Source organism: Mustela putorius, unplaced genomic scaffold (genome assembly GCF_011764305.1).
Source record: "Mustela putorius furo isolate JIRA1106 unplaced genomic scaffold, ASM1176430v1.1 tig00003836_pilon_pilon_pilon, whole genome shotgun sequence".
Taxonomy (NCBI): Eukaryota; Metazoa; Chordata; class Mammalia; order Carnivora; family Mustelidae; genus Mustela; species Mustela putorius.
The window spans coordinates 19231857-19256220 of NW_025421989.1; the positions used below are offsets into that span (position 1 = coordinate 19231857).

The 24364-nt window shown below is 40.7% G+C and overlaps 1 protein-coding gene across 5 annotated transcripts in view; it reads right to left on the minus strand.

Moving 5' to 3' along the window:
* APOO (apolipoprotein O) overlaps nucleotides 1–24364 on the minus strand; it is a 61047-nt gene that overhangs the window by 25092 nt on the left and 11591 nt on the right. For 3 of the 5 annotated variants that reach the window (XM_004769164.3, XM_004769167.3, XM_004769168.3), the window contains 4 exons: nucleotides 7571–7678; nucleotides 6135–6254; nucleotides 3619–3673; nucleotides 369–464 (listed from right to left, as the gene is read on the minus strand). In XM_004769164.3, the coding sequence (XP_004769221.1) occupies nucleotides 369–464; nucleotides 3619–3673; nucleotides 6135–6254; nucleotides 7571–7678 (379 nt within the window). Of the gene's footprint in view, nucleotides 1–368; nucleotides 465–3618; nucleotides 3674–6134; nucleotides 6255–7570; nucleotides 7679–7944; nucleotides 8050–24364 lie in introns of those variants that run through there. The other 2 variants (XM_045089412.1, XM_045089411.1) reach the window with 1 other exon arrangement.

Genomic DNA, 24364 nt, shown 5'->3' on the forward strand with positions numbered 1-24364 from the left:
CAATAGTGAAAAACAATAGAAACAGAGACTCAGGTGTAACAGACTTGTGGTTAACAAAAATTCACTCTTTCTGTAACAAAGAAAGATGGAAATTTGATCAAGTAAATGTGCCTATAAAGGACATAACTATATTATCCTTTCAACCAGGGGTATATAATTTCTTCCATTTCATATTTTTATAATTTCTATGTATGTCTAAAATCAAACACACTGGAGAAAACAACCTTATCAATTATATATTAAGAAAGTCATATGTTAGGAACCAACTCATTATTCTGACAACTGGCAAATAAAAAGAAAGAACCAAGTATCTATCTTATCTCTTCCTTATGAGCGGTTTTAAAAAAAACCCATAAAAGTGCACCTACCTCTAGCCAAAAGAAGTCCAACAATGCCAGCAAAACCGATAACACCAAGTCTTGGAAAAAATCCAGGAGGTGCATTTTGGAGATAGTCATAGCTGCCTACAACAGAATCAGACCAGGAAACTGTTCTATAAATTGCCCATTAAGAAACAAACCAAAAAAATCTTACACATAACTAGTACATATAGTATCAAACACTTCTCAAATAGTGTGTTCTTTGCTTTATGCTAATATGCTTTTTTTAAACACATTCTTTTTAGGTGATAAATATGCTTTATTATTCACATAGCAAGTAGCCAATTTTCAAACACTTCTGGTTTGATGACCTACTGACAGGAAAGTCATGTTAGACCACCTTCATACTCCTGAATGCAACAGATCTGAGTTAACTATGCACAGGGGGAGAAATACCAATATAGGGATTCCTTGTCTTCCAGACACAGAGACGGAATAGATTTGGAGAGATCTGCCGCTATCCTGAAGCTCTGCTGCTTGCTCTCTGAAACTCAGGAACCAAATACATGAGGCTTAGGGAAAAATGTATCCTTTGCCATCTGAATTCATGATTTGAAATCAAGAAGAGAATCAATCTGAACAATGTAGGAAACTTTTAGTGCACATATTTGAGGGAAATAGTCACTGGTGAGAGATAAACACAAAGAAATGCAGCACGTGAGCCTAGGTACCCTGCCTGAGCATGCCTTATGACCTCATCGGAATGATGACTCCTCTCCCATCCACTGAGCCAATCCCACCAAGTAAGAGCCATCTGCATTCCTAACCCTCTCGGAAAAACCTTTCCTAGACTCCTCAGCCCACGCCTCTCTCTCCACTAAAGTCCCATCATATTTATTTTCGGTACCATCATTTGGTATGCAATCCTATAGAGCACGCTGTGTGTAATTACTCACGTGTGTATTGTATGCCTCCTCAAGGAGAACATATGCTCCTGAATGGTTCACTGGTTGGACTTCTATGTTATTTTCCCTCAGCGGAAACAGTCGATGTTCATCCAACAGCTGTTTACCGAAAGCACTGCTAGGTGCTGACGGATACCAAATGAATTAAAAAATGGGTTTCAGAGAGGCTGTTAACTTCAAAACCCTTCATGTCTGTCTCAACCCCATCTTCAGCACTCTCTATGTGCTTCCAGTTTCCGGCTCAGGAAACACCGAGTCACTCCTCCAAGCCCTGATCATGCTGTGCCCTCCGTGTGGAATGATGCCTAAGTTCCACCCCCATGTCTTCGTGTGGCTGACTCTACTCTAAGATTCAACTCAGAAATCCTTCCCTGACTTTTCCCCGCCCTGCAAACCCTATTAAACTCATCTCCTTCCTCTGTACCTTCAAAAGTGGCCTGTGAGGGGCACCTCGGTGGCTCAGTGGGTTAAAGCCTCTGCTTTCGGCTCAGGTCATGATCCCAGGATCCTGGGATCGAGCCCCACATCGGGCTCTCTGCTCAGCAGGGAGCCTGCTTCCCCCTCTCTCCCTGCCTGCCTCTCTGCCTACTTGTGATCTCTGTCTGTCACATAAATAATAAATAAAATCTTTAAAAAAAGAAAAAGAAAAAGAAAAAGAAAAAAGGTGGCCTGTGACTTTCTCTGGATTTGCACTACTGTTGAAAATGTATTACATGGCCCTCAGTGGTCGTGACCGTTATCTGAATCAGCTGTGACTGTCCATGCCTGCCATGAGGCTGACTTCACAAATGTCTGCGGAACCGAACTGACTGGAATGCTCGGTAATTCTCTCCCCCAGAAAAGAATAGACACAGGCTAGTTTTCCTTTTCCTGGCTGTTTGGGAAATATGGTGATCATTTTAAACACTACTATAGGGCTTGTGGTGTTTGCACGAATTCCTGGCTGGCCTTTGACTTATTCTGCCTTTAACTTAGTTTTCACTTTCCAACTCTTTGTCTGGGTCATCTGAAGCAATTTTCTACTTCCCTTTATTTTTGCCAACCGGTGCAGTGTTTTCAATTCGAGACGTGCACACAGAACACTTGATAGGAGGCCACCCAGATGGCCTTGGTGAGCTGAGCTGGAGTGGGTAAATCACAGAGAAATGGGAAAGAAGGTACGCTAAAAGGCTGCAGTGAAGCCCCAGCCCGGCTCCTGGTACGGTGTCCTGGCTAGGACTGCCGGGAAATGGACGGACCGCCTTGGCAGACAACAGCGCAACTCATAATGGAATGTTTCTTAAGAGCTTTTGCAGTAACCAGTCCAAGAGAAGACAAACAAGACTTAGGTTGCTAATAATGCCTATTGCTGTGAATCGACGGGAAGTGATAGGTAACAATGCAAAGCCCTTCATGACAAGAGATCCGGAGTTTTTGAGTTTCCTCAGATTAAAACATGAAGGTAATAAAAGCACCTATCTATCAGGGTTATGAAGATTATACATAAATTAATATTTTAAAGCACTCAGACTAGTTCCTGGCATGTAATAAAAACTAAGTAAGTGCTGATGAAATTAATAAAATGAAGATGTTACTTATTAACATACATATTATTCATGGGTGTTAATATCCTGTATCAGCCCATCAATACCTGATGATCTCTGGAAGGAAATAAACTATATTCGTGTTTGTTTTATTCAGTCATGGAAGCAAACGCTTGTAAAAATAGGAGTTTTTCTTTGCTGAGATGCCCAGCAAAGGGAATGAAACATGCTCAATGTCCATTAATTCACCAGTGTCTGAAGGAGATGAGTCAGAATATAGACTGTGAACCCAGTTTACGAGTGTATAGGATAAGTGGATATGGAAAACAATCAAGGACAATAAAAACCCAATGAGAAAAATCTAAGAACACTACTCCATGCAGTAAGGCCTTTCCTAGGCACACCAGCCCAGTTTCTTCCAGCCTCTAAATTTCTGTAACGTGTATTAACAGCCATACAGATAAGCTATCCTGATTCCGAAAACCTACTGATGAGTTAGTGGGGGTTAGTGTTAGTCGATGACACTGCACCTGGAATTAGATTTTAGGAAAAAACATCCAGTGTATCTGAACTTGTTAGCCCAGCAATCCCAATGATCTTGAACAGACTTCCCAAATGTTGGGGGACACTAGTACTCTGAAATCTGATGAATACAAGAGAACTTCTTTCCAGAAAAATCCACATAGTTCTAATATTCTGCATTCAATTTCAAGGAATTCCCAGATCTCCTGGATCCCATCCACGGTATCCTGGTTAAAGAATCCAATGTTAATGAAGAAACTGATTATGCCCAATTAAAGATCAACTTACCTAACCCCCATTGAACCAAGCTCTGCATCTTGGGCTTAGTTTGGGAGTACGTTTCCTAAAAAGGTGAAAAGAAAATGAATGAGAAGGATAGGCTGATTAGAAAGTAACAAGAAATATATTTGTCTTTACCGTATAAATTATCATGTTATTAACACTTTTTGGACAAAGGGATATATTGTCTATCTGGGTTTTTCTGTGTTCTTTTTCTCTTGTGTAATTTCCCCTTCACTGCAAATTGCTCAGCAGAGCAGTTTAGTATTGTCACAGGAAGCAAACATTCCAAGCAGAGTGATTTCAACAACCCAGCCTTTTTTTTTTTTCTGTTAAATTCAAGAGAATGGACAAAAATCAATCTCCTTGATAACGGAAGTGGCAATCCCCTCCCTGTGAGACGCAATCTCTTTCATATTAAGTCTATTTCCTGATATGTCATGATTTTAGAGTCTGTATCTAAAAACTGCCCTTCTGAAGCAGGAATGACCATCTTGAATGGGACAAAGGAGTCTATATCCAAGTTTTGAGAGACACTTAGCCTAATCCTGGAACAAATGAAGTACTAACATTCTCTTAACAACAACAAAAATAAAATGGCTTTGTACATGAACATCATATAACCTAAAGAAAACAATGGACTAGCTAGAACGTATTCCACCTCAAGAAGTCTACAATGGGGCACCTGGGTGGCTCAGTCAGTTAAGCATCTGCCTTCAACTCAGGTCATGATCCCGGGATCAAGTCCTGTGTGGGGATCCCTGTTCAGCGGGAAGCCTGCTTCTCCCTCTCCCTCTGCCCCCTTCCAATCATGCGCTCGCTCTCGCTATCTCTCGCATAAATAAATAAAATCTTTTTAAAAAGAAGTCTAAAACAAAGTTAGAAAAAGAGACATATGGGCATCAGAAGGTATCAGAACCAGTTGCCACTTGGAAAAGGATTTGTTTTGTTTAATTTGGTCGAAGTCAGAACAAGTTATCCTAATACTATTAAATGCCCTTAAACAATAAACACTGAATTTAGGGGTGGACATAAAAAAAATTTAAAAACTGAATACTGCTTCATTAAAATTCATTATTGGTATTTTATGCCCATAAAAAAAGAAAACTACATATAAATGGCTACAGTGATGACCTATTTCTTTTGTTAGCATAATCTTCTCACTATAAAGAAAAATTAAATTAATTCTTAAAGAAAGGGGCTAGAAATCACTGGCCTGAAAAAGGAGCCAGGAATTAGAAATATTTCTATTGAAGAAGGCATCATCCTGAAGAAAAATAAAGCCAGTGTAATCACAAAATGGCTTTTTTATTTAGAAGCAGTACAAATAAACATGTTGATAATTATTCTGTCATTTAGAGAGGTATTTTGCTACACTGAGCATCATGCACAGATGAAAAAGTAAAAAACAAAAAGCAATCTGAGGTTGAAAGATTAAGAGACAAAGTACTTTTATAACCAAAAAAAAAAAAAAAAAAAAAGCGTACAAAATAACCTCAGTCAATGCCTACATGATAGAAAAATATTTGCACAAATTTGTGGACCTTATCTTAATCAGCAGATGGCTTAAAAAATCTTCTAGTACAAGAGAATAAAGTCTAAGCTTTTTACAACACATTATGTAAGTCTTTAGATATTCATAACTCAATAATATGATTACGATACTTATGTATACTGGCCTAATTTATATTGCTGACAGAGTCTATGCTTACTGTTTTCTTCTAAATTGATAAAAAAGAAGTTCAGCACTGGCAGAGAGAGTGGAAATGAAAACATTAAGACAAGCTCTGGATGAAAATTCTGTCTGTAAATCTCGAGCAAAGTAGAGCTAGACCTTATCACACACATCTACATACTTTGTACTAATCTGCTATCAATTTTCAAAGTCCAGACCAAGTATGGCAAACACTTGATAGATCAAAGCCCACAAGAGCATTCTGTAGATTGTAATCTTCCATTTCAGATGTTAAAAATTGCAGAAATGCTTCCATGAACATAATCACAAGAGGCTGATCTAAAACCTGAGCGGGGAGAGAAGCCCATCTGCGTATGTAGCTCTTTGGTCACCTATTAGAGCATTCAGAATGTTCTGTAGCCATTCCTGTTACAATGGCTCTGGTGTGTACACTTTCTGGAGGGGGAGAAAAACTTCCCAATTTTTATATAAATGCTTACATTATATCCTCTTCCTTCTACTAGAGTTCCAGCCCCATATCCTCCCCTGGGAGACAATGATGGCTTCCTAGCTGTGACCAACAAGACAGTGACCAGTCCACTCTCCAGTCAAGGTGCCACACGCTGCCTGGCAGGAGGGCCATTCTCCCTGCAACGATGGCAAAAGCCACCACCAGGAAGCTAGGGTTCTCGACTCCCCTCAGAGAGGGCACTAATGAACACCGTTAAGTCAGGCCCTCTGAAGTTGGAGACCTCTGTTGTGCCTTTTTCTGAAAACATGCAGCCAATAGAGACTTTTCACTCTGGACTCCAAACAGAAATGTGTCACTACACTTTCAGAACAGCTGTACCTGACACCAACTTGTATACGGCTCGCAATAATGTCGGAGATGTGAAATGCTTTCCTCAAGTGGGGTCCTTGGCTCTTCCACATATTTAGACTGACCCTCGGGAACGGAGTAGAGTGAAAGCTGCATACATGAAAAAAACAAAACAAAAAGAAATTAAAAAGCACAAACAGTCACGAGATAATGTCATCAATCATCAAACTGTTAAGCATCACTCTTTCTAATAATTCAGGAACTGCTGTGACTCTAAGGGTTTCATCCCCCCCGAAACTTACTCCAGAGGATCTTTGAACCTGATTTATCAGTAAGAACAAGGCCAAGAAGACAGGACTATCAAGTGCCCTCTCCTCCTCCCACTCCAGTGGTAGCAGACAAAGCAACACACCCCCCCTTATCCATTTTCTATCCTGGCATTTGGTATTTCACCTTACATACTGTATGGGAAAAGGATTCTATTACTCTAAAGTGGGGAGGAGATGTAAAAAAAAAACAAAACTGAGTTCAAATGATCAGTCTGGTGCTAATCCAAGCAGGAGAGCAAGTTTGTTCCCCACCCAGAGGAAAAACTGCTCATAGTCATTGCTGGCTGCCTTCTTCACCCTCAAAAAACACCACAGTCCCAAGGCCTGAGAAAGAGTATAAAGGGCAAAAGATAAATTAATTAGCTTTTTGAAAACACCATTCAAATAACCTGGTTCATGACTGAAGGCAGATCTTTACATCATTTTACTCTAAAATCAACAGAGAACAAATATCCAAAATAATCGGTGGGAAGTATATACAAAAAAGAAGGTAAACAATGGAAAGAAGATTTCTTCTTTTATTTATTTAGTATTTATTAAGCATCTACTTATGAGCCTCTAATGTGCCCAAGAAGAATGAACCCAGATCTTTAATTTCTTAGAGAGGGAAAAATGCAAATGTTTTCCTGGCTTAAAAGCAGTCTTGGAGGGGTGCCTAGGTGGCTCAGTTGGTTAAGTGTCTGCCTTTGGCTCAAGTCATGATCCCAGGGTCCTGGGACAGAGCCCTGCATTGGGCTTCCTGCTCAGCCAGGAGCCCACTTCTCCCTCTCCCTCTGCCTGCCACTCCCCGGGTTTGTGCTCGCTCTGTTAAATAAATAAAATCTTCAAAAAAAAAAAAACCACACTGAAAAAGAAAGCAGTCTTGGATGAGGCGGGTCACTTAGAAGTGACAAGCAGATTCCCCACAAAAAAAATCTAGGAAATATTCCTTAATTATGCCCTTAGCTAACTACCATTCATTAAAGTTTGTTGAAAAAGCTACCCTTTAGTAGCTTCCCATGAAGAAAAACTGTAGGGAAATCCACTTTCTACTTGGAAGTGTCTTCTAAACTGTCCTATCTCCTGATGTACAATTTGTAGACTTCGTATAGTAACTAAAGCAGATGTTCAAAATATACAACATGAACGGCATGTTACCTCATTAACCTTCACAGAAGCTTTGTGAGGTGAGTCCTTTTTAGGTGACGCATAGACTTTGAAGGTGAGCAGACTCAGGCTGGCCGGCCCCACGGCCCTCTGGATTACCTGAAACACAGAAGCAATCTTAAAGCCTTCTTCGATGCAATAAACTGAACATGCATAATGTGAGCACATTTATAACTTCAGCGACTTCTGCCCTAGAAGGCTTCCTGCGCTTTATGAGAAACAGATGTGTTCCTGAAATTTTATGGAAACTTGAAGAAACATGTACTCACAAACTTAAAATTTCAGGTCACCTTCACCTTAATTTCCAAGACAGTAGTTCCTAAGTTTTTCTACTTAGCCTGTCAAGTGAAGTAAAAGATACGTACCCAGACACGTGTGCATGCTTTTAAAAATAACAGAGAAATGTTATGGAATGATTTTAAAACTGTAAGAGTCTCGATCTCTCTCACACACATACAAACACCCTCCCCCCACCAACAGTGGAAGAGGTTTCGAAATGATCTCAACTAGTGATTCACTGAAGAGAGTGAAGATTATTTCCGTAATTCTAATAACCAAATTTTCACAAGCTTTCTCTTTCCATTCCCATTCAGAGCTGGTCTCCTCCAAACTAAGTTCCCCAGCTCAGTATCTTTCCGTGCCTTGCCCACCCTCACTGGGTCACTCACACCCAGGGCTGCAACGCGAATGTAGTCCCAGCCCAGAGCTCCCGACTCACTTATCCAATGACTCCTGGACATTTGTATTTTTTGGCAAGCCATGTCCAAAATCAACTCATCGCGATCTTGTCTTGTGCCTCCAAGTCCACACTTGGCCTGATGGGTGGGTGTGTGCTATAGAATCAAGTCAGAAGGCTTTCTTTTCTTTTTTTTTTTTTTTAGATTATTTATTTATTTATTTGACAGAGAGAGAAAGAGATCACAAGTAAGCAGAGAGGCAGGCAGAGGGGGAGGGGGAAGGAGGCTCCCCGCTGAGCAGAGAGCCTGATGTGGGGCTGGATCCCAGGACCCTGGGATCATGACCTGAGCCAAAGGCAGAGGTTTAACCCCCTGAGCCACCCAGGTGCCCCCAGAAGGCTTTATTTTCTATCGTAACCCCTTACCTTACGCGGCACGTGACCAGCTAGCATCTCGACCCCAGACCTGTCCCTTCTTCCTCTACTTCCTCGCAGGTGTGGTGCCACTACCCAACCAGGCAACCCGGTCAGAAACTCTGAGGTCGCGTTCACACCACCCCGGCCTAGCAGTCAGCAAGTCCTGTTAACTCTGACTGTTCAGCAACCTCCGCTCACTCTCTCCACTTAAGCTCCTGCTCTACAATCTTCCCTTGAGCCCTCTTTTCTTTCTTGGATTGTTTCCAGCAGCATTCTAACAGCTCACCTGGCCCTCTGATGACTCGAACCACCACAATGTAAAAGAATGATCTTTCCATACTGCAAATTGATGATCTTCTAGCCTTAGTTTGAGATCCTTCCTTATTTATTATCTTTTATGCAGACTTTTCTGCCGGCCAAGCAAGGCCCATTATGATGCGACCGCAACCACCTTCTTTCACCTGGCGTCTGCCTTCCCCACAACACACCGACTCCCTCGATTTCTCCCCTGCTGTTGCCCAGCTTCCTGGGTTTACCTATGCTGCTTCCTCTACCTGGAATGTCCTATCCTTGCTTTGTCTTGCTGTACAGCTGCCTCAGAGCAGGGAGTTATACTGCATTTTTCTTTTCTTTTCGTATTTATCCATTTATTTACGTCTATCAAGTTCTCCCTAACAGATCGGAAGACCTTTCGCGACACTGCCATGTCTTACTCTGTCTCCCTACTGCCCCTGCCTGTGCCGAGCACAAAAGAAATGTGCAGCAGTAACTGTTCACTGCCCGCATGGATGGATGGAGGAGAGGTGGAAAATAAATGAGTGGCTGACCTGTTCTAACTCTGTAGGCATGCTTCAGCATCATGGAAATCATATTACTGAGATCTGCAAGACTAGGCTATTGTGAAAGACTAGGCTATTCCACAATACTCATAAAACATACCGTGCTAAATAAAACATAACAAAATGTCTGTTGAAATGTGCGCCTGGGGTTACACACAAAAAAAGAAATTCCTACTTCGGAAGCAAATAAAGAGCTGGAGGCTATTTAGAGGAGTGGCTATGACTTTAACTGATTTAAAAATAATTAACATAACCTGAAATAGTAATGTTCACCTTGAAAGGACTTAATTTCAAGGCAATATTGCTACAAATTTCTTTTGTTTCCAGAGTAAAGCTTAACCAGCTACTGCTGACAGTCGGTGTGGTCCCTCCTGGCACCCCAGGAGAGAGGCCTATTAGGCTGCTGGTATCTGGAGGTGCCAACTCAGTGCTCTCTGCCCCCTGGGTCTGTCCACAACCTACCGACAACACTGCCTTGAACTGGGGACTTTCCCCCTGAGCCAGCTAGCCTTACTCTGGACTTTGATCCCAAGAGCTGGCGCCTCACCCTTTCCCACTCCCCATCCAGCACCGCAGCCCCCACGCATTTGGGGTTCATACTGTCCTCTACTTCATCATTCTTTTTTAAAGATTTTATTTATTTGAGAGAGACAGAGAGGAAGAGAGAGAGAGAGAGAGAGAGCAAGAGAGAGAGAGAGAGCACACAAACAGGCAGAGGGGCAGAGAGAAACAGATTCACTGCCGAGCAGGGAGCCCGATGCCAGGCTAGATTCCAGGACTCCGGGATCTCAACCTGAGCCAAAGACAGACGCTTAACTGACTGAGCCACCCGGGCGCCCCTACGTTCATCCTTCTTTGACATAATGCCTTATGCTGACCTTTTTAATTCTCAATTCCTGCTTTCAATCCTTAATCCAATCTATTTCTCACATATTTTGTTTTTCACCTTGTAGCCTTCTGTTTTAATGCAGATTTCTACTTCTTCTGTTCTCAGTGATTATTTTTACTCCCTTTGATCTTTTTAACCTCAATTTACTCACTTTTTAAATGTAACATTTTATTGGACTCTTGATTACTTTTATTTTTCCCTTTCATCCACTTCTCTAATTTCAATATTAAGTAAAGCCTGGTCCTTTATTGCTCAAGTTGTTTTCTCCCTCTTCTCCAGTCAGTCTTCCGCCCCCTCCAAAGCCATGGCCCCTCCCATCCCACAGCAAGAACTGTGCCCTCGAGGGCGGGAGCACCCAAGAAAGGTTCCTCCTGCAGCTGCCCTTTCAGCTTCCCGAAGGCTCTCAACAACAACCAGGAAAAAATAACCCTCACCCCAGAAGACTTGGGAGAACTACAGATTAACACTCCCTAGGGCCACAGTTCTCTCTGCCAAGAGCACATAATTTACTTCAGGGTTTCTCAACCTCAGCAATATTAACACTTTGGCCTGGATCACTGTTTGATGTGAGCGCTGTCTTGAGCACTAGATGCTTCCTGACATCCTTGGCATCTACCCACTGGATGCCAGTAGCACCCCTCCCAGGCATGGCTCAAAAGAATGTTTTCTGACATCTCTCACCATCCACACTTCAAGCAAATCGGTATGTCTTTAAAAATCCAGGGCCTCGGATCTAATACACAGTGATAGAAATCAGAAAAGTCATGCCTAGGGGAGGGAGACTGAAGTGTGGGGAGGGGATGGACTTACTGAGAAAGGGCAGCAGGGAACTTTCTGGGATGATAGAAATGATCCATGCCTCAACTGGGCTATGGGTTACAGAAGGCGTATCTACATGTGTTAAAACTCTTAACTGTAAGATCTGTACAACCTAACAACTGTGCATCTCACTGTACATAAACCGTATCTCAAAAATTCCATGCATGCCTAAACTGCACCAAGACCATGCTGAAATATGAGTGGAATCTGGAGGCCAGGGGGGATTCCTAAGGAATCTGACCGTGGTACCAAACCAGGTGCTACTGACCTTTGCAACAGCAACCCACACAAGGAGCCTCAGTACCAGGTCCACAGGCAGACCAGCCTGACGCTCGTGCACTACCCAACATCCTGGGTGGTTCCCTTTCCTTTTTGGCATCAAATGGGGCTCCTCTTGGGAGTGACTACCGCATCCTGCCTCAGCCAGACCACGTGTTATCACAAATGGGGGTTCTGGAGGTGGGGCCCCTACCAGGTATTTAACGTAACTTGTGAGAGCTCATACTGAGTATTCAGGCCAACCCATTTGATATCAGAATTTAAGAAGAGAAAGGCTATTTAAAAGGGCAGAGATCACCCCATGAAAGTGAGAGAGCAAAAGAGGAGTCAAAGAAGAACATTTTTTTTTAAAGATTTTATTTATTTATTTGACAGAGAGAGATTACAAGTAGGCAGAGAGGCAGGCAGAGAGAGAGAGGAGGAAGCAGGCTCCCTGCTGAGCAGAGAGGCCGATGCGGGACTCGATCCCAGGACCCTGAGATCATGACCTGAGCCGAAGGCAGCGGCTTAACCCACTGAGCCACCCAGGCGCCCCAAGAAGAACATTTTTCAATCTCCTGTCTCCTCCAGGAAGAAAAAAACCCCACTAATCTGGAAGTGAGAGGACTTGAAGAAAGACTTAACCAACTTCCAGGATCTGGATCACTAAATCACTTCAGCTCTGGCTTTATCATCTTTTCTCCAACGGACACTTCTGTTGGGTTGCCTTGTGTGAGACTAGAGCACAGAGGCATCCTCTCTCCAGGAGGGGTCTCGATCCATTATGGTACAACCAGACTGAAAACACCTCCTGGGGCCTTTTCTGGACCTTTTCTGATGAGAAGCTGGAACCTCTAGGCTGTGCATACCCCTGGCCTTACTGTCCCAAGAGATAGTACTTGAGAATCTTTGTTTGCAAGGTTTACTCTCTACCCAGGACAGATGGCTTGGCTCAGAAAATGGGTACAAAAGCACCTTCCAGTATGTGCTTTGGTGAGTGCTGTGAAGTGTGTAAACCTGGTGATTCACAGACCTGTACCCCTGGGGATAAAAATATATGTTTATAAAAAATAAAAAATTTTAAAAAAAAGCACCTTCCAAGAGCGGATTAGACATGCTCTAGTTCAGATTTGATAAGTTTGGCTTGTTATAGATCAAAGTCAAGCCCACTCTGTTAAGAACTGCATCTTCAATGAGCTCTAAGCTACAGGTACAGAATAACTAGATTCAACAGCTTTGTTGCTTTAGATCCAGCCTATCCTCTGGAATGTATCCTTGAAATGTACTAGATGCCTCCCCTGGAACTCAGACAGTTGGGGTCTCTAAGTAAGGACCCCAGTGTGGTGATTTCAAACTAAGGACCTCAGTATGGTGACTGGTCTGAGGTTTTAAATACAGCTGCAAGAGACCTCAGTCACAGGGAAAACTAAAATCTGACTCAGACAAAGGTAAGTTGGTGACACTTAGCCTTACAAACCTCAAGGGGAGTACCAGCAAGTTTCCTGGCTCATGTGGCTAATCCTTCTTTCTTTCTGTCTGATTCTATTCCCCAGCAACATATCTTAAACTCTCCCTTATTAAGGTATATTCTCCAACTTAAACATTTGGATTCTTCATCTTTCAACATTTGTTTTTACATAACCCATAAAGGGTTTTCATCAACATTAGAAACTGAGCTCTAGGATTTGCAGGTGGTTGGACGGGCCTAACAAGAAGTGCCATAAATGGCATAGACCACAACCATCTTTAAGGATTTCTGCTTCTTACTCTCTTCAGTGAAGGTCATCAAGGACTGATGAGAGCAAAACAAATCTGGCTGGGAAAGCAGGGTTACAAACAATATAATAATTAGAAGAGGTCAACTATGATTTTATTGCAAAAATAAATTTGTTGTACACCTACTCCACGTCAGGCACAGTGCAAAATATGCCACAACATATAGGGAGATATGGTCCTTGCCCTTATAGAGTTTCCAGGAAGCTAATGAGTTTACTCAAAAAGGCTCAGGTCACAATTTAAAAAATAAATTAAAAAGAAAAAACACGTGGGCTTGAGATTGAGTTTAGCCTTCAGCTCCAGCAGCAAAGGAGATCTTGGACACAGTTAGCCAAGATACGGATCTGGTGAGGTCATAAACACTCAGCTCATAATGGGTACCCAGAAGGCTAACCTGTCCTTGTTTTGCAAATAAACACTGTCCCAGACTCTGTAACTCCGTGATTACTTTCTGATTGTGTCCCAGTAAAACTGTCTTAAAGACAAATAAAAATCTCGAGCTAAATAAGCCATTTTCAGAATTACTCAAGCATGCTCATAAATGGTAGGGTTCAAACCCTGACAACCTGCTTTCTTTTTAAACTTTATGGAGAATCCAGTATATAGTCTCTCCCACCTTCAAGAAGGGTGACACTTTTTTTCTCCCTAAATTAAAGAACTATGATCTTATTAGACCTTTCATTTAAAATATATGTCAGTTTCCTTTTGGACAAAATGTAAGCCTGACGTTGTGAGCCTGCATACAGAAGAGGTTTCAGAATCACCTGGGGAAGGTTCTTTTTTTTTTAGGAGCAGAGATCCCAACACATTTCCCCATGGTATCTGATTCAGTAAATCTAGGGGGGGGGCAAGAATCTATTCCCACAATCAGCCAAATTTAGAAAACCACTATTCCACAAGCAGATGCTTGGGGAACAGTTATTCAACTTAGGTTTGTATAAACACTCAAATGTACATACTTTTTAAAAACATCTGAAAGCATGAAATGAAAATTGTCCTTAATTTAAAAATAAACAGTGACTGGCCAGCAACTAAAGAAGTTAAGTTACTGGATTTATTTACATTCAATAAAAATCTTTCCATCATAAACACAACACAATCAATACCCTCTACCCCTAATTCTCAGTCTATCACCCATCCTTCTATCTTTCTTCACTGACAAATTTACTTTAAAAATAGACTATGGTTAGAATGGAGAATATTGGATATCCATGGAGCACCCAGCTGGCTTAGTTGGAAGGGCATGTGACTCTTGATCTTGGAGCTGTGAGTTCGAGCTCTATGCTGGGTGTAGAGATTACCTAAATAAATAATATATTTTTAAAAAGAGGAGTAGAGTCCATGATGGCAGAGGAGCAGGAGACCTTAATTTCTTCTGGTCCCAGGAATTCAGCTAGATAGTTATGAAACCATTCTGAACACCTGCCAACTTAACCCAAGATCAAAGAAAAGAATAGCTGCAACTCTACGAATAGAAAAACGACCACTTTCTGGAAGGTAGGACGTATGGAGCCCTGCAAGAAATACTGAAAGGAGTCCTCTAAGCAAAGAGAGAGCAAAAAGTAACACAGACCAGAAAGGAATAGAGACAATATACATAATAGTCATCTTACAGGCAAAACAATGGCACCAAATTCATACCTCTCAATAGTTACCCTGAATGTAAATGCACTAAATGCCCCCAACCAAAAGACACAGGGTATCAGATTAGATTTAAAAAAAAAAAAAAAAAAGACCCATCAATATGCCATCTGCAAGATACTCATTTTAGACCCAAAGACACCTCCAGATTGAAAGTGAGGGGGTGGAAAACCATTTACCATGCTAATGGACATCAAAGAAAGCTGGGGTGGCAATCCTTACATCAGACAAATTAGATTTTAGACCAAAGACTGTAATAAGAGATGAGGAAGAACACTCTATTATAATTAAAGGGTCTATCCAGCAAGAAGATCTAACAATCGTAAATATTTATGCCCTTAACATGGGAGCAGCTAATTATATAAGCCAATTAACAACAAAATCAAAGAAACACATCAACAATATACAATACAATACAATAATAGCAGGGGACTTTAACAGCCCCCTTACTGCAATGGACAGACCATCTAAGCAAAAGATCAACAAGAAAATAAGGCCTTTGAATGACACACTGGATCACATGGACTTCACAGATATATTCAGAACATTCCATCCCAAAGCAAAACAATACACATTCTTCTCTAGCGCACATGGAATAGAATAGATCACATCTTGGGTCACAAATAAGGTCTCAACTGGTACCAAAAGATTGGGATCATTCCCTGCCTATTTTCGGACCATAATGCTTTGAAACTGGAACTCAATCACAAAAGGAAAGTTGGAAGGAACCCAAATACATGGAGACTAAAGAGCATCCTACTAAAGAATGAATGGGTCAACCAGGAAATTAAAGAAGAATTTAAAAAATTCATGGAAACAAATGAAAATGAAAACACAACTGTTGAAAATTTTTGGGATACAGCAAAGGCAGTCCCAAGAAGGAAGTATACAGCACTACAAGCCTTTCTCAAGAAACAAGAATGGTCCCAAATACACAACCTAACCCTACACCTAAAGGAGCTAGAGGAAGAATAGCAAATAAAACCTAAACCAAGCAGGAGAAGAGAAATAATAAAGATCAGAACAGAAATCAATGAAATAGAAACCAAAAGAACAGTAGAACAAATCAACACAACTCGGAGCTGGTTCTTTGAAAGAATTAATGATTGATAAACAATAGGCCAGACTTATCAAACAGAAAAGAGAAAGGACCTAAATAATATCATGAAAAAGAGGAGCGATTATAACCAAAACTGAAGAAGTACAAACAATTATAAGAAATTATGAGCAACTATATACCAACAAATTAGGCAATCTGGAAGAAATGGATGCATTCCTGGATACCTATAAACTACCAAATTGAAATAGGAAGGAATAGAAACCTGAACAGACCCATAACAAACAAGGAAATTGAAGCAGTAATTAAAAGACTACCAACAAACACGCCTCCAGGGCTGGATGGCTTCCCAAGGGAATTCTACCAAACATTTAAAGAAGAATTAATACCTAGTCTTCTGAAACTGTTCCAAAAAATAGAAATGGAAGGAAAACTTCCAAACTCCTTCTATGAAGCCAGCATTACCTTTATCCAAAATCAGAGAAAGACCCCACCAAAAAGACCAGTATCCCTGATGAATATGCATGTAAAAATTCTCAACAAGATACTGGCCAATAGGATCCAACAGAACATTATTCACCTCAACCACATAAGATTTATTCCTGGGCTGCAAGGTTGGTTCAACATCCACAAATCAATCAATGTAATACATTACATTAATAAAAGAAAAAACAAGAACCATATGATCCTCTCAACAGATGCAGAAAAGTCATTTGGCAAAGTACAGCATCGTTTCTTGATCAAAACTCTTCAGAGTGTAGGGATAGAGGGTACACACCTCATAGTATCATCAAAGCCATCTATGAAAAACTCACAGCGAATATCATTCTCAATGGGGAAACACTGAGAGCTTTTTCCCTAAGGTCGGGAACACGGCAGAGATGTCCACTATTTCCACTGCTATTCAACATAGTACTAGAAGTCCTAGCCTCAGCAATCAGACAACAAAAAGAAATAAAAGGCATCCGAATTGGCAAAGAAGTCATCAAACTCTCACTCTCTGCAGATGATATGATACCTTAAACCCAAAACATGCCACCACAAAACTGCTAGAACTCATACAGGAATTCAACAGTGTGGCAGGATATAAAATCAGTGCACAGGAATCAGCTGCATTACTATACACCAACAATGAGACAGAAGAGAGAAATTAAGGAGTCAATCGCATTTACAATTGTACCCAAAACCATAAGACACCTAGGAATAAATCTAACCAAAGAGGCAAAGGGTCTATACTCAGAAAATTATAGAATATTCATTAAAGAAATTGAGGAAGACATAAAGAAATGGAAAAATGTTCCATGCTCATGGATTGGAAGAACAAATATTGTGAAAATGACTATGCTACCTAGAGCAATGTACACATTCAACACAATTCCTATCAAAATACCATCAACTTTTTACAGAACTAGAACAAATAATCCTAAAATTTGTATGGAGCTAGAAAAGACCCCTAAGAGCCAAAGGAATGTTGAAAAAGAAAACCAAAGCTGGTGGCATCACAATTCCGGACTTTAAGCTCTATTACAAAGCTGTACTCATTAAGACAGTATGGTACTAGCACAAAAACAGACACGTAGATCAATGGAACAGAACAGAGAACTCAGAAATGGACCCTCAACTCTACGGCCAACTAATCTTCAACAAAGCAGGGAAGAATATCCAATGGAAAGAAGACAGTCTCTTCAATAAATGGTGTTGATAAATTTGGACAGCCACATGCAAAAGAATGAAACTGGACCATTTCCTTAAACCATACACAAAAATAAACTCAAAATGGATGAAAGACCCAATGTGAGACAAGAATCCATCATAATCCTTGAGAAAAACACAGGCAGCAACCTCTTCAACTCAGCCACAGCAACTTCTTGCTAGACACATCTCCAAAGGCAAGGGAAACAAAGGCAAAATGAACTACTAGGACTTCATCAAGACAAAAACCTCTTCCACAGCAAAGGAAACAGTCGACAAAACCAAAAGAGAACTGACAGAATGGAGAAGATATTTATAAATGGCATATCAGATAAAGGGCTAGTATCCAAAATCTATAAAGAATTTATCAAGGGCGCCTGGGTGGCTCAGTGGGTTAAGCCTTTGCTTTTGGCTCAGGTCATGATCCCAGGGTCCTGCTATCAAGGCTTGCACTGGGCTCTCTGCTCAGCAGGGAGCCTGCTCCCCTCCCCACCTCTCCTTGCCACTCTGCCTACTTGTGATCTCTCTAAATAAATAAATAAAATCTTTAAAAAAGAAAAAGAACTTATCAAACTCAACACCCAAAGAACAAATAATCCAAACAATAGGCAGAAGACATCAACAGATATTTCTGCAAAGAAGACATCCAGATGGCCAACAGAAACATGAAAAAGTGTTTGACATCACTTGGTATCAGAGAGGTACAAATCAAAACCACAATGAGATACCACCTCACATCAGTCAGAATGGCTAAAATTAACAAGATGTTGGCAAGGATGTGGAGAAAAGGGAACCCTCCTACACTGCTGGTGGGAATGCAAGCTGGTGCAGCCACTCTGCAAAACAGTATGCAGATTCCTCAAAAAACTGTAAATAGAGCTGCCCTATGACACAGCAATTGCACTCTTGGGTATGTACCCCAAAAAAACAAATGTAGTGATCCAAAAGGGCACCTGCACTCCAATGTTTATAGCAGCAATGTCTACAATAGCCAAAGTATGGGAAGAGCCCAGATGTCCAACAACAGATGAACGGATAAAGTCGTGGTGTATATCTATATACAATGGAATATTATGCAGCCATCAAAAAATGAATCTTGGGGTGCCTGGCTGGCTCAGTGGGTTAAAGCCGCTGCCTTCAGCTCGGGTCATGATTCCGGAGTCCAGGGATCAAGCCCCACATCAGGCTCTCTGCTTGGCAGGGAGCCTGCTTCCCCGTCTCTCTCTCTGCCTGCCTCTCTGCCTACTTGTGATCTCTCTGTCAAATAAATAAATAAATAAATAAATGAAGTCTTAAAAAAAAAAAAAAGAAATCTTGCCATTTGCAACGATGTGGATGGAACTAGAGGTTATTATGCTAAGTGAATTAAGTCAATCAGAGAAAGACAATTATTATATGATCTCACTGATATGCAGAATTTGAGAAACAAGGCAGAAGATCATAGGGAAAGAGGTAAAAATGAAACAAGACGCAACTAAAGAGAGAAACCATAAGAGACACTTCATCTCACAAAACAGAAGGTTGCTGGAGGGGAATGGGTGGAAGCAAGGGGTGGCTGGGGCATGGACACTGGGGAGAATATGTGTTGTAGTGAGTGTTGTTTGTCGCGTAAGACTGATGAATCACAAGCTTATACCCCTGAAACAAATAATACATTATATATTAATTTTAAAAAAGATAAAGGGGATTAAGAAGTACAAACTTCTGCTATAAAACAAGTCATAGAGATGAAAAATACAACATAGGCAATATTGCCAATAATATTATATAATGTATGGTGACAGATAGTAACTACATTTATTACAGTGAGCAGTGAGTAATGTATAGAATCGCTGAATCAATGTTGTACACCTGAAACTAATAAAACGCTATATGTCAACTATACTTCAATAATAATAATAAAATAATTTCAGGCCAAAAAAAAAAAAAAAGAATAGTGGATACGCTTTGCAAGCTGGGGAATGACCAGGACCATGAGGGGTTCTAGAGTACTAGATATGCTAGTATGGTCAGTTTGTAAAAATTTACTTGTTATCCGTGTATTTTTCTGTATGTGAAATTTCTTCTTTTTTTTTTTTTTAAAGATTTTATTTATTTATTTGACAGAGATCACAAGTAGGCAGAGAGGCAGGCAGAGAGAGAGAGGAAGAAGCAGGCTCCCTGCAGAGCAGAGAGCCCAATGTGAGGCTCGATCCCAGAACCCCGGGACCATGACCCAAGCGGAAGGCAGAGGCTTTAACCCACTGAGCCACCCAGGTGCCCCTGTATGTGAGATTTCAACACAAAGTTAGAATAATAGACTCTTGGGGAGCCTAGATGGCTCAGTCAGTTAATCATCTGCCTTTGGCTCAAGCCATGATCCCACGGTCCTGGGATCAAGACCCACATGGGGAAATCCTTGCTCAGCAGGGAGCCTGCTTCTCCCTCTCCCTCTCCCTCTACCACTTTCCCTGCTTGTGTTCTCTTGCTCTCTAATTAATTAATTAATTAATTAAAAAAAGAAAAGAAAAATAGACTCATACTTGCTTTCTCTACTTCATTCCCTCCCCCCTCGCTACTCAACGTACCTAAAATCATTCTTCTGAAGGCAACCAATGGCTTCCCAGTTACTAAACTCCAATGCTCATCTGGCATCCTGGCTGCACCCCAAAACTGGTGACCCCTCTACCATCTTCATACTCTCTCTTGCTTCAGTTGCCAAGATTCTACTCTAGCTCCATTGTACATGCTTTGTAGGGCATTCTTTCCCTTTCCTTTTGGGCCTTATCTTTCTCTGCCCATTTCTTGAAAGCTGGTGAGTCAGAGCAGTCCTTCACCCTCTCCCCTTCTCACTCTGGAGCAATTTCATTTGAATCTAAGTCTTTGACTTCGATCATATGCCACTTATACCCAAATATGAATTCCCAACCCCAGCCTCTCCTAAGCCTCAGGCTTGCACATGGAACTCCCCATAGACTTCTTCACTAAGTGTTTCAAATGCTACCTCATAATGAATTTCCTTTCTCCCAAACCCTGTTTTTCTCCATTTCCCTACCTCAGTTAATGGCCCTATAAGCCACACAAAGGACATCAAAGCAACTCTTTAATGGAACAATGAAAACAGACTTCAAAGACAGTCAGATGTGGTTGCTGCCTCCGCCATCTAAAAAAGTGGACAAATAATTACACCACTTGTGATGAGTGCACTAACCGACAAAGGACTGGAGAAACACAGAGAAAAGAATAATGTACCACAACTGGAAATTCTGGGAAACAACTACAGGGAGAAGGCAGAATCAACAATCGAAAGTTTATGCATTTCTTTCTTTTGGCAGCCACCCAATGGACTGATGTTAAGACTTAGTGTCACTAGGACCAGCCTCTGAAAAGAGCAGTAACAGAGAAACCAAAGGTTTAGAGCGTGAGGATGATTTTTGAAACACCACAATCTTTTCAGCTATCCCATGAGTAGGTACAGTCTCTAAACACAGCAAATACAGAGCCATAAACCAAGTCTGCTGCTTTAATAATATCAAAACATTCTCACACAAGAAGTTCCCTTTTAATATCAAGGTCAGATGGGTTTTGATGATAACATACACAAAATTATTCAGTATCAAAAACTGTACAAATAAACCTAAAGCCTTAATTATTGCATTTTAGCTATTATATAACTTATCGGTCATATAATCTATACATTAAAATGTGCAGCTGTTTCCAAAGTTATTATATGAGACCATTTTCTATCACTGCGGAAAATAAGCGCATGTGGGGACATTTTTACAGTAAATGTCATTTAAAATTAGATATTCTCCTATTTATAGGAAACGAGGCATAATTATATATTTTTCCTCCAAATGTTACACTGGTTCTTTGATCTTCAGTCAACCTTTTCTGCAGTAATTTCCACATGAAAACATTCTTCATTAAAAACAAAATCTTTTAATCTGATTCTTTTCGGTTAAGAGATAAAAATCTGAAACGTATTTTTTTTAAAAGCGGTCTGGGGTGCTTGGGTTGCTCATTCAGTTAAGCATCTGCCTTTGGCTCAGTCATGATCCCAGGGTCCTGGGATCAAGCCCCACATCGGGCTCCCTGCTTAGAGAGGAACCTGCTTCTCCTCTTCCCTCTGTCCCTCCCCCTGCCCCTGCTTGTGCTAAATAAATAAAATCTTTTAAAAAATTAAAAAGGTCTATGAAAACTGACAATACTTTTGAGGATATTCTTGTCCAAAAAAAAAAAGAACACAAAATGAAAAAATAAACTATGTAAAAGAGTTTAGGGTAAAACAAAATGATGAAATCAATGAACAATTCTACCCAAATCAGGCTACACTATTGTCCTTAGGAAAGTGTTTTACACCGAATTAAAAATAAAGAGAAACTAAATGAGTCCATATTTGTGAAATATAAAAAAAAAAAAAGCCTTCCTGCCATAATGAGCATTCATGACCATATCTACATTTTATACAGCAATCCTTTCCCATCTGGAGAGCCACACACCAACTGGTTATCGAGGCTTTCTTTCTCTAAGAGGGTTAAAGGGATACAGACAGTGGGAACCTGAATATTATCTCCACTGTACTGTTTTGGCTTTTTAAAAGAACAGTTTATTCAGTATTACTTATATACTATTTTTAAAAAATAGTTATAGTCTCACCTCATATACCTTAAGATGGCCACTATCAAAACACCAGAAAATAGCAAATGTTATTAGCAAGAATACAGAGACAGTGGATCCCTTGTGTACTGCTAGAGGGACTGTGAAATGGTGCAACACCTAGGGAAAAGTGTGTGGAAACTCCTCGGGGCACCTGGGTGGCTCAGATCATGATCTCAGGGTCCTGGGATCGAGCCCTGCATTGGGATCTCTGCTCAGCGGGGAGCCTGCCTCCCTCCTACCCACCGCCCCGGCCTGCTGCTCTGCCTACTTGTGATCTCTGTCAAATAAATAAATAAAATCTTTTTAAAAAAATAAGAGTGTGGAAGTTCTTCAGAAAAATTAAACATAGAGGGGCGCCTGGGTGGCTCAGTGGGTTAAAGCCTCCGCCTTCGGCTCAGGTCATGATCCCAGGGTCCTGGGATCAAACCCCGCATTGGGCTCTCTGCTCTGCAGGGAGCCTGCTTCCTCCCCTCTCTCTCTCTGCCTGCCTCTCTGCCTACTTGTGCTTTCTCTCTCTCTGTCAAATAAATAAAATCTTTTAAAAAAATTAACATAGAATTACCATATGATCCAGCAATTCCATGTCTGGGTATATATCCCCAAAAAACTAAAAACAGGATCCTGAGGATATATAGTCCGGTTCATAGTAACATTATTCAAAATAGCCAACAGGTGAAAGCAACCCACTGTCAAGGCCATTATGCTAAACAAAATAAACCAGTCACAAAAGACAAGTACTGTATGACTTCATTTACGCGAGGCATCAAAGTAGTCAAATTCATAGAAACAGAGAGTGAAATTGAAATGGTGGGTACCAGGGGCTGGAGGAGGAAGAAATGGGGAAAAGTTCAATGGATAGAAAGTTTCACCTTCCCAAGATAAAAAAAAAGTTCTGGAGATTATCGTGCATCAGTGTGAATATATTTAGCACTACTGAACTGTACAGTTAAAAATGGCTAAGATAGGGGTGCCTGGGTGGCTCTGTTGTTAAGTGTCTGCCTTCGGTTCAGGTCATGATCCCAGGGTCCTGGGATCGAGCCCCACAACGGGCTCCCGGATCAGCGGGAAGCCTGCTTCTCCCTCTCCCACTCCCCCTGCTTGTGTTTCTTCTCTCACTGTGTCTCTCTCTGTCAAATAAACAAATAAATAAAATCTTTTTAAAAAATGGCTAAGATAGTAAATTTTTTGTTATGTGTGTGTTGTTTTCTTACTGCAATACAAAAAAAAAAGGCTAAAAAAATGGTTAAGGTGGTTAAAAAAAAAAAAGTGCAGCCAGAGAGAAAAATAAACAGTATGCCTTCTCAAAGAGTTCTTTCTCTTCAAAGTAGTAGTAACCTTGATAGATCAAATACGGAGTCAGAATTTATTCCAACTATTTATGTAACAAATTAATAAAGGGAATTTACTTTTAATATGTGATCATGTGGCTTCCATTTCCAAATGCTTTCAGATCAAAATTTAAGCTTGTCAGAAAAGCAGTTTCGGTACATTTGAAATGTAAGTGAGAAAAGCAGATTAGAAAATGGCACTGTTTAAAGGGTTGGGGGTTGTAAGTTTTCTGGAAATGGGAAACTGAAGATATGTGTAAGTATGCCCACAAACAAGTCTGAAAAGAGGTTAACTGTGGTTGTCTATAAAAGGTGGGGGAATTAAGGGTGAGTCTTTAGTATCTTCTGTATTTCCTAAAGATTTTACAACATACATTGATTCATTTTGTAATACACAAAGAAGGAAAGTGCCTGGTTCCTAAGTGTATTCTCAAGAAACTTCCAAAGTATGAAGATCACTCCAAATGAAGAGGAGTAAAAATATTTTGATGCATGAAGATATTTTTTGAATAAACCTACTGATCAGCGACACCGTGCCTTGGAAAAAAATGTATTGACAAGATAATTAAATCTATCCTCTCAAAACAACCATTTGGATGGGCATTCATTTGGATGTATAAATTTGGGAGCACTTACACTTTCACAACAACGGAAACCACAATCATTTCAGACTGTTTCACAGTAAATAGATTATGAAGTCAGTGAGCTGCTGTGAAGTCAGTATTTTAAGAGTTTAGACTTTAACCTACAAG